Source organism: Thermobia domestica, chromosome 6, assembly GCF_964235325.1.
Source record: "Thermobia domestica chromosome 6, izTheDome1.hap1.1, whole genome shotgun sequence".
NCBI lineage: Eukaryota > Metazoa > Arthropoda > Insecta > Zygentoma > Lepismatidae > Thermobia > Thermobia domestica.
In genome coordinates this window covers 57,200,780-57,215,506 of record NC_137459.1, presented here as the reverse complement: position 1 = coordinate 57,215,506, position 14,727 = coordinate 57,200,780, and the positions used below count along the sequence as shown (strand labels likewise).

The 14,727-nt window shown below is 35.3% G+C and overlaps 1 protein-coding gene across 5 annotated transcripts in view; it reads left to right on the top strand.

Annotated features, from left to right (window-relative positions):
- The window catches only part of LOC145688018 (uncharacterized), a 553,165-nt gene that overhangs the window by 442,601 nt on the left and 95,837 nt on the right, over positions 1 to 14,727 (top strand). For all 5 annotated transcript variants that reach the window (XM_081761686.1, XM_081761689.1, XM_081761687.1 and 2 more), the window contains 2 exons: positions 495 to 717; positions 10,368 to 10,509. In XM_081761686.1, the coding sequence (XP_081617812.1) occupies positions 495 to 717; positions 10,368 to 10,509 (365 nt within the window). The remainder of the gene's footprint in view (positions 1 to 494; positions 718 to 10,367; positions 10,510 to 14,727) is intronic.

Here is a 14,727-nt window from a genome sequence, read left to right as displayed (position 1 = left end):
TTTGAATAAATTATATATGGAAGAAAGTTATATAGTTGGACAGGTTGAAAGTGTTAAATAGTATGTTAATAAAGCAAACAATAATACAGGCAATAGGACAAATTTATACTGTTTAGTTTTTGACAAGTGAATATGGTTTACTTGTTAGTGTGTTACCTCAATGCTTTGTGTTTGCCATGTGCTTAAAAGCTTTGTAACGTAACTTCTTTTATATTATTATCAGTAAAAACACGTGTAAGACTTGATACTTTGGCTTTTGCGAAGCTGCTTAATATTATTTTATTGTTTTGTATGTTGGTTGTATAGTAATAAACTGAAACGCTGTTAACTTTAATTTTATTTAACAATTTAGCCTCCATAATCCACTTCACCTATCCCTGCATAGCCTTAGACCTGAATTAGAAATTGATTGATGGAGTCACATTATAAATACGTTTTGTGCATGACTCTTTTATATTAAACTGTAATATATGTGTGTTTCTTTATTTTCTTAGATGACAGCAAGTTATCCACCTCCTGCGCCAGTTCCCTCGTCTAGAATAAGTACGGAATATAGGTTGCAGTTTGCATGGCCTCGAGCGTCGGATGTTTTATCGGCGGTCAGAAAGACTGAAAGTGGTGGCCCTCGAAAATCCCTTTCCATGGGAGCGATTCGACCCACGGGCAATATTGCCCCCGTCCACAAGAAGCGTAGCGAAGACATCGACAAAGATGAAGGTAAGTCATATTTATTAGTACACTTTATATTTAAGATTTCAGTAAGCTTCTAAAACCAATTAGATTAAATATTAGGTTAATGTTTAAAGATGATTTAAAAGTAGAGTAAGTATAGGCGTTGGCGGAGCTAGTCATTCATGCGTTCTCACATAGTTTCCAATATTACGCTTTTGTTTTTCATAAATCCACTACGCGTTTCTCCTTTGGTGTCCACTGAAAATAAGTTCACCGTAAATGAATAACCGCGGAAGTTCGAGAAACCTGCGTTTAGTTGCTGGGGGAAGTATATTATAATTCAGATGCCATAGTTAATTGTAGGTTCCAATCTAATTCGATCTCAGTGAAGATTTTTATAGAGGCAATTTGGCTACGGTCATATAATTTGCAGTGCTCATCAACTACCTCTATAAAAATTCTTGAGGAAGTACCACAGGATTCTCAAACTTGGATATTTTGGTAGGGCACATACTAGTTCCTAAGTGAAGTCTTGACCTGACTACGATAGGTCCCATAATTTTGGAGCTATGGACCTTTAAAGTTAATTTTTCATGTTTTCGGCAGCCCATAACTCCGAAAGGAAGCATTTGTGCACCCAGGTTGGTCTATACATTTTGTCTTATCTTGATGTCAGGAATCACCTGCCAAACGTTGTGGATGTTGCTTTGAAACACCCTGTATATGTATGCAAATTGTGTGTAATAAAATTCCTCATTCTGAATGCATAGGAGGAAGGGAGTCAAACGCTTTGGCTCTCCCTTTAACGCATTGGGATTCTTATAAATCCTATTGAATAAACAGTTTTGAAACAATTCAAGTATCTTTTTTTTTATCAGCTATTAGGGCATTGCCATCCCTCGTTTGGATCGCGACGCCCACTTATGTCTGGACGTGTACAATTTTGATGTTCCTGACAATATGCGAAGTATAGGTTGTAAATATCGCTTTCGCTACCGTCTCAGGTTACTGCAATATCGTTATTAGGATCACACATGGTATGGCCGGACTCAGTATTCGAAGTGGAAAAAAAGCAGAGGCGGTATATGTTTTATTACGATTTTGACTCAACATACCGGCTATTTAAATATTGTCTTGATCACTGAAAAACCAGAGACGGTATGTCCTCATTACTGAAAGACCAGAGGCGGTATGGCATACCACCGCATACCGTCTCACTTCGACCACTGGCCGGACTTGTTACTAGGTGGCCCCGGTGGCTGACATTGTGTTGGCCCCGAATTCTCAATCCCCGAACCACCATTACTCCAACTGTCCACTGTTTTCCCACAATAAAAGCACACTATTATATTAGACAAAGTACAGTATTCTTTAGTAGACATACCGTACATTATACCATAAAGATCATAATATAAAATCAGGGTAGGCCTATATGTTATGTAACAATATTTATGAGAATAACGCAGACAGTAATCTTTAGCATACTTTTTCTTTATCTCGCCCTGGAATGGCTGAAATTTGTACTTTCTTCAGAACTACGGACAAATTAATTTAAAGTCAGCATTAGCTGTTTCAGTATTCGCAAAATAGCGCCCTCTGCAATTAACCCAAAATATTTTCGGGGGGATGTATCCTCCGGAACAAGCACGACAAAATCTTCGTATTGACATGAATATCAATAAGCACTTGTGGTCCACGAAATATGTCAAGTACCCAAATTGTGTGTATTTATGCAAATTGTGTCCACATATAGGTCTACAGGGTGGTCGTAATGGAATTACCTACTATGGTTGCGACGTGATAAAAGATAAGAAAGAAATTATCAATAGTAAATCTTAATATTGCTAGCAGAAAGTGGCGTATTGAATTTGCATTTCGATTTACGTAATTTCATTTGAAATTTGTGTATATCCAGTTCTTACTGTAATAATAATTGTATGAATACACAACGACAACTGTGAAGCCGTATTCAACAGCAGCCAGTTTCATTCAAAAGAAAACACCAACGTACAAAGAATTTAATAATTTTTCACTTACCAATGCTATATATATTCAAGAAGTCCGAATTTATAATCCACTCGTTACAATATCATAACCTCCGTTCCCACGATATTTTTTTAAAGGACACGATAAGGACATACACTACCTCACAGTAACACAGACTTTGATTAACTGAGAGCTCCTTCGTGGCTAAGCGATTAGCGTACGCGCCTTTGGCGTGGGAGACTTGGGTTCGATTCCCGGCGGGAGCTCACGTGGTTCGGATTCCACGTTAATCAGTAGGTCCACGTCTCATATAGCCTCGCTGCTGAACGGGACGTTAAACTCAAAATCAACTCAACTTTGATTAACTGACTGCCCCTCGACTTCTTGGATGATAAAATTGGCAACTACTGAAAGATAAAAGCAAACTCTCATGAATGACTCAACAATGCCAAAACCACGGGATCTTGTTACAGAAGCGACCGCGCAAGATCGTGATATCATAAACACGAAAGTGATCTCGGCTTTCTGTTGGGTTTCACATTGTTATATTTGCTGGGCCAAGAAACTAAACTCTCAAGAATTGTATTGTCAGGTCACTATACTTTCGGCTCCCTTTTATATTTCACGATAGGAAGCATGTTGGGTTTAACTATTGTTTGTACTTACACCAACATAACTGAAGCTGACATGGCCCATTCTTACTTTATAGGGGATGTGAGTCGCAACAAAATTTTAATGAAACTCTCAAAGAACTTGATGTATGCAGATTGCCGCCGTGACTGTTCAGAAGAATATTACTTATCGCACATGTTTTCCACATTTTTCTCTCTTCCTCCTGACCTCCTCTTTTTATTAACATTTTCATTTGGCCCCTCTTTTGACTTGGCCCCTGTCTGGGCGGCAATCGCCGCCTAGCCACCTTGGCCAGTCCGGTCCTGCACGCATGTACGACTTCCAACATTGTAATGTCAGTACATCCGTCCGTCTGTTACTCCACACAATAACTCTTGAAAGAAAGAATTAAAAAAAATCTGTCTCTTTGCAATAGATAGCTAGAGCAATTATCTAGATTGATTTCGGTAATAAAGTCAATCCTTTAATATCTTCGTGGGTAATGGTGGCTAGTCATATCCAATTTTCTTGTACTGAAACAAAGGTATATTAGTCCAAAATGATAGAAATTACATATCGCGTCGTTAGATGGCAGTAAACATCCTATGGCGGTTGACATCTATCGGACAAAATTGAAACTTTTAAGCGTGATGCTCTTTACTGTTTTTAGCAGAGTTTATTAATTCTTAAGTTTTGACGTAGGTGAACTGCAATCAACAAGAAGTTTAAATGTTAGCTGAAAGCATAATAGCATCGAATTCTCTTGTTAAAATATGACAGTAATAAAATTAAGCTGCAATTTTCTCTTAAAGTAATTTTCTACTGCGTAGATTTTGTCATATTATGTTAAGCTTATTAGAAAATATATCACATGTAAACAGTTCAATTTAATAAGTGAGTTATGGATTTGAAATTAATTCAGAGTGGCTCTTAATCAGGAATTATGTTATTGCATCTGGTAATTCTGAGAAAACAAAAATACCGCATTCGATAAATACGTTTCAATCACAGCTTGTTTTAACATACAAACCAAATAAATTGTATCATAGCATGATTTCAATATGACTATATGACCGCAGTACACACACACAAAGTTCTTGAAGAAGTGGATCAAACGTATGATAAGTCTCTTTCTGTAATAAGCCGAAACACAAAAGGCCATAATGTGAAACCACGAAATGTTTACTAAGAAAATAAACCTTCACAATATGTTTCTCTTTTATGAAAGATTATTGTATTTATTCCTCTAATTCTAACTGCAATGGCGAATGCAATAGTTTGATGGACTGCACAACAACATGTTTTTTTTTATACCATTAGATAAATTCAACTTAATGAGTTATTCAGAAACTGTAGGATTAGTTTGCTCTCAAACAAATGAGTTTCATGTGATGGACATGAATGCAGAATGCTCATATTGCAAATAAATGTGTTTTGACACATTAACACTGATCAAATTATAAAAAAGAAATAAAAAATAATCGAATTAGTGGGAATCAAATAACAATCTTTCACATCCATTTGTTGCGTAGATGCTCAGTGTATTATAAAGGTAACCAAGAAAGATCTGTCGCTTTTTTACCCACCACCTTTGAACATCGATATATCACTTAAAACGTAGCTGGAAGATCAAAAATAGTCCCCATCAGCATCGACGACTTCCTCCCAACGTTCTGGAAGGCCATGGATTCCATCGCCATAGAACTTGATGGGCTGTGAAGCGAAGAAGGTATCAAGTGCATTTTGCACCTCTACTAGGAATTTGAACTGGCGCCCTCTAAGGTGATTGTCCAAGGAATGTAACAAGTGAGAATCGGACGGTGCAATGTCCGGGGAGTATGGCGGAAGCAATAGTGTTTCCCATCCAAAGCGTAGAATGGTGTCCTGGTTCATCTTAGCCACGTGGGGCTAAGCGTTGTCTTGTAACAGGAGGACCCTTTTGCGATTCAGAAGTGCTGGCTCCAGAGTTTTGAGCTTTTCTTGAACACGACTCAACTGCTGACAGTACACACTTGCATTGGTGCTATGACCAGCTGGTAGCAATTCCTGATGCACGATGTCGCGAACAGTCAACCAAACACACAGGAGGATCTTCTTCTGGTGCAGTGCTGGTTTCGGCTGTTTTGGAACCGGCTCATGGAATGCTAACCAATGATGACGGAGCCGTGGAGCTTAGTACAGGACCCACTTGTCATCACATGCCAACACTCTGTCTAGAAATGGTTCCTTCCTCAGACGAGTCAGCAAAGAAACACAGGTGTCTGCTCACGTTGCCTTCTGGCCATGGGGTCAAATCATGTGGGACCCATCGACCCAACTTGTAGTGCTTCCCAAGTTGATGGAGGTGCTGCCGAATGGTTTCTCCACGCACACTGAATTGTAGTCCCAGTTCCTCACATGTCTGGCCACTGTTCACCTCAATTGCTGCCTGAAAATCTTCATTTTGTACATGTGTTGGTCTTCCGGCACGTGGTACGTCTTCGAATGTTTTGTCACCGTCCTTAAACTTGTTAAACCACCGCTGCACTGTCCACGTAGTCACAATACCCTAACCAAAGACTTGGCTTATCTTCCACCCCGCTGCAGCGGCGTTTGACCCCAGATTGAACTCGTACATCATACACAACCTTATGATGCTCTGTTGAGGTCCCATGTTCCCTCTATCCTTACACAAGTTCACGGTGTAACTGAACTGCCACGACCAGGTGGTATGTTTGATATACCCACACCAACAACTGGCCTTTGCTTTATCTCCATTCGCAATCAATTCACGGTGTGAGGGTCAATTGAACCCAGGCCTCCACAAAAAGCGACAGAACTTTCTTGGTTACTTTTATATGATTATTATTATTATTATTATTATTATTATTATTATTATTATTATTATTATTATTATTATTATTATTATTATTATTATTATTATTTCGTAGGCTCACTTTTTTCAACATCGTTGTTGGAGAAAGATTACTCGGTATGTTGCGAGAAGTAATACACATCATATTCTAACACGAAACCGTACTAGAACGTAATCCATTGCTCATTTTCAAATGCGAGACCAATATTTCATGCTATATATTAAAATACATTCAGTCATGACTAAGTTGCCAGAATTATGCACCTGTTAAATGATAAATTTCATGCTAACCAATCTTATGTGACAAATATATAAAGTATTATTTCTGAAATGAAAACCATAACACACTCCAAATGTTACCATATGTAGTAGTTTTCTGCTAGCCACTCTGACGATTTATTAATTCAAAACAACAGAAAAGTAACAAACCTGCTGAACATACGCTTTCAAAGAAATGTGGGTTTTGCTTCGGAGCATAAAGCACAGATAAGCGTTAATCTTTTCTATAAAATGTTAAATTTCGATAATAACTCTTTCTTTCCTGTTTGTATATCGACGATAATGTGTACCCTATTCGCAAAAAGTTTAGGAACAAGACTATATAATACAGCAGTTTATATATATACAAACCTGTATGTGTGTTTACTTATCTATATTCAACTTCTCTGGCAATGAAACTGTGACAGAAAAACAATTCAGAGGCCTATTTCTCAAAACTAGCCTGTAATACTAATGTAATTTTTTTCAAAATCAAATATTGGACAATTGTATATACCATGAAATCACAACAAATTAGAGGTATCAGCATTAGTATTTAGGAACAACCTTTACTATTTTTCTAGAATTTCTATTTCGTGATATTTTATGACTTGTAAAAAACATATTACAAGACTTGTTGTTCTGAAAAACAGACTTCTGAACGGAAAAACTAAACATTAAGACTTAGATTTTTGATTTTATCTACACAGTCTCCTTTAGCTTTCAACACAACTTGGCACAACGTAGACATTCTTCGAATAAGCTTCTGCCTGCTTTCAAAATGTCTTTCCAAATATCTAGTAAAGCCTGATAAAGATGTTAATGTTGGTCTTTCGCTGTATTGTAGGCTTTTGTAGCAATCTAAATAGTTCTTCCCAGAAAAAAAAAAAACTCATTTGGGTTAAGTATGGTGATTGTGGCGGCTACAAAATAACTTTAAATCTCATTTTCTCATCTCTAGGTCTTGTAAGTATTGTTGGCAGGTGTTAGATATATGTTTCAAGTCGTTATCTTGCTGAAAAACGAAATATTTTCAAAAAGTCATCCCAGAAGGTACCACATGATTCTGAAGTATCTTCTTCTTGCAGTCTCTTTCTTCACTGTCCCCTCTATTTTAAGTAAGCCTTCAGCTCACTTGTAGAACATCCCCAGATGATCACTGAACCTCCTGCATGCTCTTGGTTATAGACAAGCAGGCAATATTTTCTCTTCTTTGTTTTGACGGATATATTGGAGACTTTTGCCTTAAAATAGTTCAAATTTCGATTCATGTGACCATAAGACGAAATTCCGTTGTTTTTCAGTCCAATTGGTGTCTTGGCGCACTCAACACGTTTCTTTCTTGTCTTGTATCCTTAGTTTTATATATATATATATATATATATATATATATATATTAAACCATGAAGGCCTGTGCTAATGAGGCGGTTCATTACGGTTTTTCCAGAGTCGCATTAAATTGCGTCTATCACGTTTGCTGGTTACAATAATAAACTTACTTTCTTGTTCCGAAGTGCGTCGCGGCCTTCCAAAACAAAAAAGACTGTGAAATTTCCCTGCTTGCTTGTAGCGATCGATTCCTCACACACAGCACGTACCAATACTGGAAGTTTTATTTTTCTTTTAATTTCGCTCATTGTTTTCTTGTATTGATGCAAAATTAAAATTTGAGCCCTTATTTCATTACTGTTTTCATTTGACCTATTTTTAAATTGCTTCCAAGTTTTTGTTGACCAACATCAGAATCATAAAATAGGATACATACGGTGTCTTTTTATTGTTTTTTTTTTTATTATTTTTTTAAAATTCTTTTACAACTGAAAACCAATTTGTTTACTTTTGCATTTTCAACTACACGAAATAGCCGCTAGATAGTGCTTATTCAATTTATAGAATCAAACGTGATATAAAAAATCACATATGTGTAAATATGGTCGGTATACGAAAATTACAATAGGATCCAAATTAGCATCCATAAGCCTTCTAAACTAACTCAAAACTATTGTTTCAGGGTTATTCTACCAATCAATCATAATATAGACACTTTTTTAAGTATTAATTAATCTCAAAATATTTGTACATGTGATCGTGTTTCTAAACTTTTTGCGGGTGGTGTACATGAGGTATAGAAACACTATTAAGTCACACACGAAATGTGTAAGAGTTGGTGTGCGAGCGTGATTGTCTATTCAAAATGCACGACGCTCAAGTAGCAGTCACTGATAAAAGTTGTCTGGTGCGGAGATCCAGATTATGTGCCTACATCGAGAATTGGACATATAAGTGCCTTATGTATCGTAGATGCAAAACAGTATTAGCGAAAGATCCCAAATTGTACCTGTTAATCTACAGCAGATTTAAACGACACTTAATAAATTTTGAGTTGATTGTATCCAACGTATATTCCATATCAGATGGGTGTCGAAAGTAATAGCAAAAAGTAAAGTAGCACTAATAATTTCACTAATTTATTAAAGCATAACCGAGTTTCTTCAATGCGAAGATTGTGTAAAGAGAGGTTACAGTAATTGTCCTACTACATCTTGGTGGAAAAAAAATGTGCTTGCTCAGAACTAATTACAGGATACAAACAATTGCACCATCATACAGATGTATTTATAGCATTCTGCATTATAATATTAATATTTTTGATGGTATTACCAAATATTAATGTGGGAGTATATTCGGAAAGCAAACTATCAACTAATTGTGGAAAATTGACCGTACAATGTATGCATACAGAGATAAGAAGATAGATCCTTGGGAACACCACAATATGGAATAAATCGTTATAGAGTACATAATAAATTTGAACATATTCATTTCTACTTAAAATGAAGTTATAGATGAATCGGATGTTGACTGCGGAAGTTCCAATTACCAAATTTGTTCACTAGGCTCTCATAGTGAACTTTATTGAATTACTTTTCTATGTCAAACACAAGTAAGCATGACTTTTTCTTTTAAGTACGATATAGTTGTAAGAAGTCAGTATAGATTATCACTGATTATCTGTTTATCTGAAAAAGAGATGGTAGCTCTTGAGATACAGGTAAAGGCTTTTAAATGGAATTCTTTCAACATTTTGTTTAATGTGGGTGTAAACTATATTGGTCGGTATGAACCTACGCTAATAAGCTAAAGATCTCTCGTTTCGAAAACAGTATTTTTTTATAGTGGAGGATAATGATATATTCTAGCTATAAAATAGAATAACATAGCAAAGGTCTGAAAAATAACTAAACGAGATTCTTTGATATGTGATGTTTTCAAAGTTTAGGACAAAACTGCATTTGTTTAACGGCTACTGCAATATCGATAGCAGTAGTAGCCATCAGTATATTCGTGCTTATTGTCTATTTAATATCTCTGCAAAGGATATGTATTGTTGATGTCTGATAGGTGATGTATTGCTCTTAAAACATTAGTTGGAGTTGTACTAGAAGACGACGACATAAATGTGTTTTGTAGTTCGTCCTTTGTAATTCATCATTGTACCACCTTTCGCTGGATCCACTCGAACATTATTCGAATTAATTTAGGTTAAAAACAAACCTTCTCAGCTTTGCTTATAATTTTATATTTGATTCTATATCCACATGGATGTGTCTTTGTATCTAAAAGTCTTCCTTTGGGGATACACTTCATTACTCATTTTGTCGATAGACCTAGTTATTCAGCACTGCTTTTGTTGTCACGTTGGTCAGAGTTTTGGTACTAGAGCAGTCATCTTGATTTGGGGTACCTTAGAAAAGTTTGAAAAGGACTTCTTCAGTGAACGCAAGTGACTTGGCAGAATTTGTTTCCAAACTGAACTCTTATGGACATGACGATGTTCCTGGTATTAACAAGACTGAATTAATTTCTAGTTACCTCAGGGTGCAGATGAACGGATAAGTTAAAATTTAAATCTTATTAAAACTTTCTTTCAAAATGAAATTAGGAAAAAAATCTTTGCAATGATTCATTTCACTTTGTCTTTCAGGGGTGCAAGAAATGGAACCCCTTGTAATGGCAGATATGGCCGACACTGCCTCGGAATCTTTGCCAGAACCGGATGATCGCAGTGTAGGAGAAGAAAAAATACAGGAGGAAACACGAAGCAAGGAGGATAAAACACGTCGAAGGTAATGTTGAATTCTTTTAGTTATCATGCAGCTAGCAACCTATGACCTACCGTCGATTGGAGAACTAACAACTAATTATAATCTATCACTGATTAATGCACCATGAGACTCTGATAGTTGACAACGTTTCGTTAATTTGCCTAATTAAAAAAGTGTTATTCTATTACTATTAACCATATATATATTAGGAGGTTAAGTTAGTTGAATTTTGTTACCTTTTCTCGTTATAAAATATGAGATTTAACCCATTGATCTATATTCTAATAGGTAAAGAGAAATTGGTTTCATTAATTTGTATAGCTAAAAAATATTGTTACCTATCGTATGAATAACAAATAAAAATGATTTCATACGTCACCAGTTGAAATGCTAGTCGTAAGGAGACAACCAATTGCTAGACATAATGCAGTACGTCATCTGTTCTAAGAATAATAATTATGCACACCTTCATTTCTCTTACGTGCTATAGATAAGGCTTTGTTATGTGCATTCAAGCAAAATTAGTAAAGTTATATAAATCATTTAACTGTAATGTTATTTGTTAGTATACAAACAGCATTATATTTATTAGCGTTGCAGGAAGTTGAGAAAATAAGTGTCACTGCACTAATTAGTGTTGTCTCCCCCTACACCTGAATGTTCCAAGACTGAAGATGGGTACTTAAAAATAATAATAATCCCTTTTGGGATTTTACTCACCTACCCTTCTCGACGCTGAGGAGTAGAAACAGCATCAATGAATAGAGAAGGCTCCCCATGCTCTGAGCGTCCATCTATAGTTTGGCTACTTGCAAATTTATGTTAATCCTTATCGTAGTCAACTGCCGTGATTCTCCTGAAACTACATAATATTTTGTAAGAATTCACAGTATGCATACTTCTGACTATAGGGTTTTAAATGTTAAAAATTCCAGTTTTATTTGGTATACAATGAAATAACCGTCAGTTGCAAATGGTTACTAAAAATGCGAGAGAAAGTGGCGGATTTTTGGAGACTTTTAAAAGTTAATAGGAACTTATCACTCTCTACCTAATAGACATAATACTGGTAAGCAATATTAATTTTGAAAGGTAGTACATTCCCTATAAAACTACCAGGTATAACTTTTTTTTAAAATTTTATTTTATTTTCTTAGAGGGGCGCGGTGACTTGCTGGTAGAGCACTTACCTCTGGTGCATGGGGTTCCTGGTTCAATACCCGACCAAGTAAGTTTGTGGCAGACAACATCGTATCTGTGGGTTTTCTCAGGATGTTCCCGATTCCTCCAACATTCTCACTCCACCAATTCTTCGATCATCATTAATTTGCCTCAATCATCCGTCTCCTTTAACCTAAAGTATATAATTGTAGGATGTTAAACGAAAGATTTCATTTATTTTATTTTTTATTTTATGTTTTTATTTTGTTTTATTTTTCTTTTATTATTATTATTTCTTTTTTGTGCTTATACAGTTTGGTGTGAAAATATTATATAAATTCATGTTCTTGTATAATAATAATAATAATAAAGAAATGTCCCATGACTCCTATGACGGAATAAGGAGTTAAGGATTGAATGTGTAGAAGAGAGTGCATAATTTTGCTACGAGGGGCGTTCAAGTCAATCCTAGACCTTTTGTAAGAAGAAGAAAAATCGAGGAATAGCAACTACATTTATTTTTTCACATGACCCCATACTACAATTATATTTTTATACCAGTGTTTAAGTAATGCCTGGAAGGCTTCGGCATAGAAAGATTTGTCAGTACGTCTGATCTATTCTAGAACAGCCCTGAATAATGTTCGTGAATTTGAAATATTTTTGAAGGAAAAGGATCTTGTATAATAATAATAATTTTTTATTGCATACTGGAAATTACAGACTAATCTGCCCAATTACAATTTCAATAAAGTAGAAATAAAAACATGCAAATGATGAAAATAAACATAATATAAAATTGAGTAAAAGTAACGCATGCACAAAAAAAAAAAAAAAAAAAAATACAAAAATCATATATAGAACAAACATACTCTCAAACAAACAAACAAATAATATGATTATTAATAACAATAATAATAAAAAGAAATTACTCAAAATAATCAAACATAGATACGCGCTAGAGATTCAGAAACAATTCTGAAATGGTGCCCCTCCGTGTTCTCTTCCACGTTCAGTGAGATTTCTGTAGAAGAGACATCTGATGCAACTGCTGGATATTAGGAAACGATTCGAAAAAAAAAAAAAAATGCCCTTATGAATCACATACTAGACATTCCACAATGCTGAAAACGGACCCCTCATCTTTGTTTTACAGCTAAGATGATTTACCCATGATAAAATGTAACAATATGCTAATACAATGTTGTTTCATTTTGTAAGTTCCAATGATTTCAGCACTACAAATATCAAACCATTGTAGTTGTGTAATTTTCCTATAGCGCTAGCTTTATATTTCTTGACCTTGCTGAGATGTAACTATGGCTATTAGATACTAAGATATTCATGTTGGTGCAAAAAATATGTATTGAGAAAACTTTCTCACGAAATTCCAATGGCTAGCGTTTACTTGTGTAATACTTATAGGACACGCAATGTCTCGCGTACAAACCCGTATAGCGATACAAATCTATTTTTAATAAGACGTTCCGTTATTCAAGATTCTCCCGTTACAGAAGGAGGCAAAGTACAGTCAATTAATGGAAACTTTTTTGTGGGTGTATCTCCATAGCAAAGAGTACATAGCTCAGTGCAAAATACTTGGTTGGCTTCTCATAGTGTGAGTAATGCATCTGCCAAATTTGTAACATTAACGTGTACCTTTTAATATTTCGTCCTCTTCTTTTTGTCTTCTTACGTTCTAAATCCAAAGTTACATCTTCCACAAGTGTAAATTGTGTTTATTTGGCGAGTTTTCTAACAATGTCTACTTTCAGAATTTTCAAACAGGGATCAGGGAATTGGTGACTTTTTATTCAGACATTTGACTAATGTCGAGATCCTTGCTCCATTAAAAGGGATCTGTTTCTTTCAAATCTCATAGTAGTCAATGGCCAGGTAGTACAATGTTTGATAATTTATGATATACCCTGGTATGTTACGCAGAAACGTAACTATCATTTCCGAATTTTAATTATGTGAAATGACAAATATAAGAAATGGTTTTTGGACAGAAGTGCACCCTATTTCTCACATATATAAAAACTAATGCTGTTAAAAATCAGTGGCGTACGCAAAGTGGGGTTTCCGTTTCCATATTTCAACCACTCTTCAACAATATATTATGGAAAAATGGACATATACCATAGTAAGATATGTATAAAAATCCTGAAGCAATATGAACTTGTTAGCTTGTACCCTTCTTGATGAAATTCTGTGTACGTCATGATTAAAATAATTTGAATATTTTATTCTCTTCATTAGAACAATTAATAAACAATTGCTCGTTTATTTCAATAGTTATTCTTTGTTGCAATAATAATTTTTACTATTCGTTATTTGAATAACTAAGATTCAAAAATTGAATTCAAGAGAAACGTTAATCTTATGATATATATATTTACGTATTACTCTTAATAATATTAACATGTATATTTATTTCAACAATGGACCTAAATTTTAAGTGCTTTCGCTAGATACTTCATCAGATAGAAAGGAAAAGCAATAGGAGAGAAAGAAAAGTAAAGACTAGAGATGAAATTGTGAAGCGTCCAGTTGAGCTCCATATTAATATGCAGTCACATGATAGTTTCTCGTGGTTAAAAGTAGAAAGAGTTTACTGGAGAAAGATGAAAGACATGAAACGGGTTAGTCCGTCGATTCAAATAAGCAACAAAATATTACTAGCTCAAGAAGAAAAGTTACTAGCCTACATCCCACAATAGAAATAATTTACTTATCTTCGGTATGATATTAAATACTCGCCTGCAGCGATGAACCTCTTGCCCCGGGCTATTGGGCGAGTGGTTGATTGGATCTCTGGGTTAGTCGATAGGAGTACGGTACAAGAGGGAGAAGGAGTTATCATTGAAGAAAGTAATACTATTGATAAATAACAATCATCTCAATGTGCCGCGCTAATTCCTAATAATAAACAGTCACGCTAATACATGTCGATACCTGCCCTATTGCTTGCTTGCCTGATGCAAATAGACCGCGCTGGGTATGCAGTCAGTTTGCCGATTTAAAATATTGTTGCGACTTAATTGTAACCTAAAATTTTCATTGTTTCAATTTAAC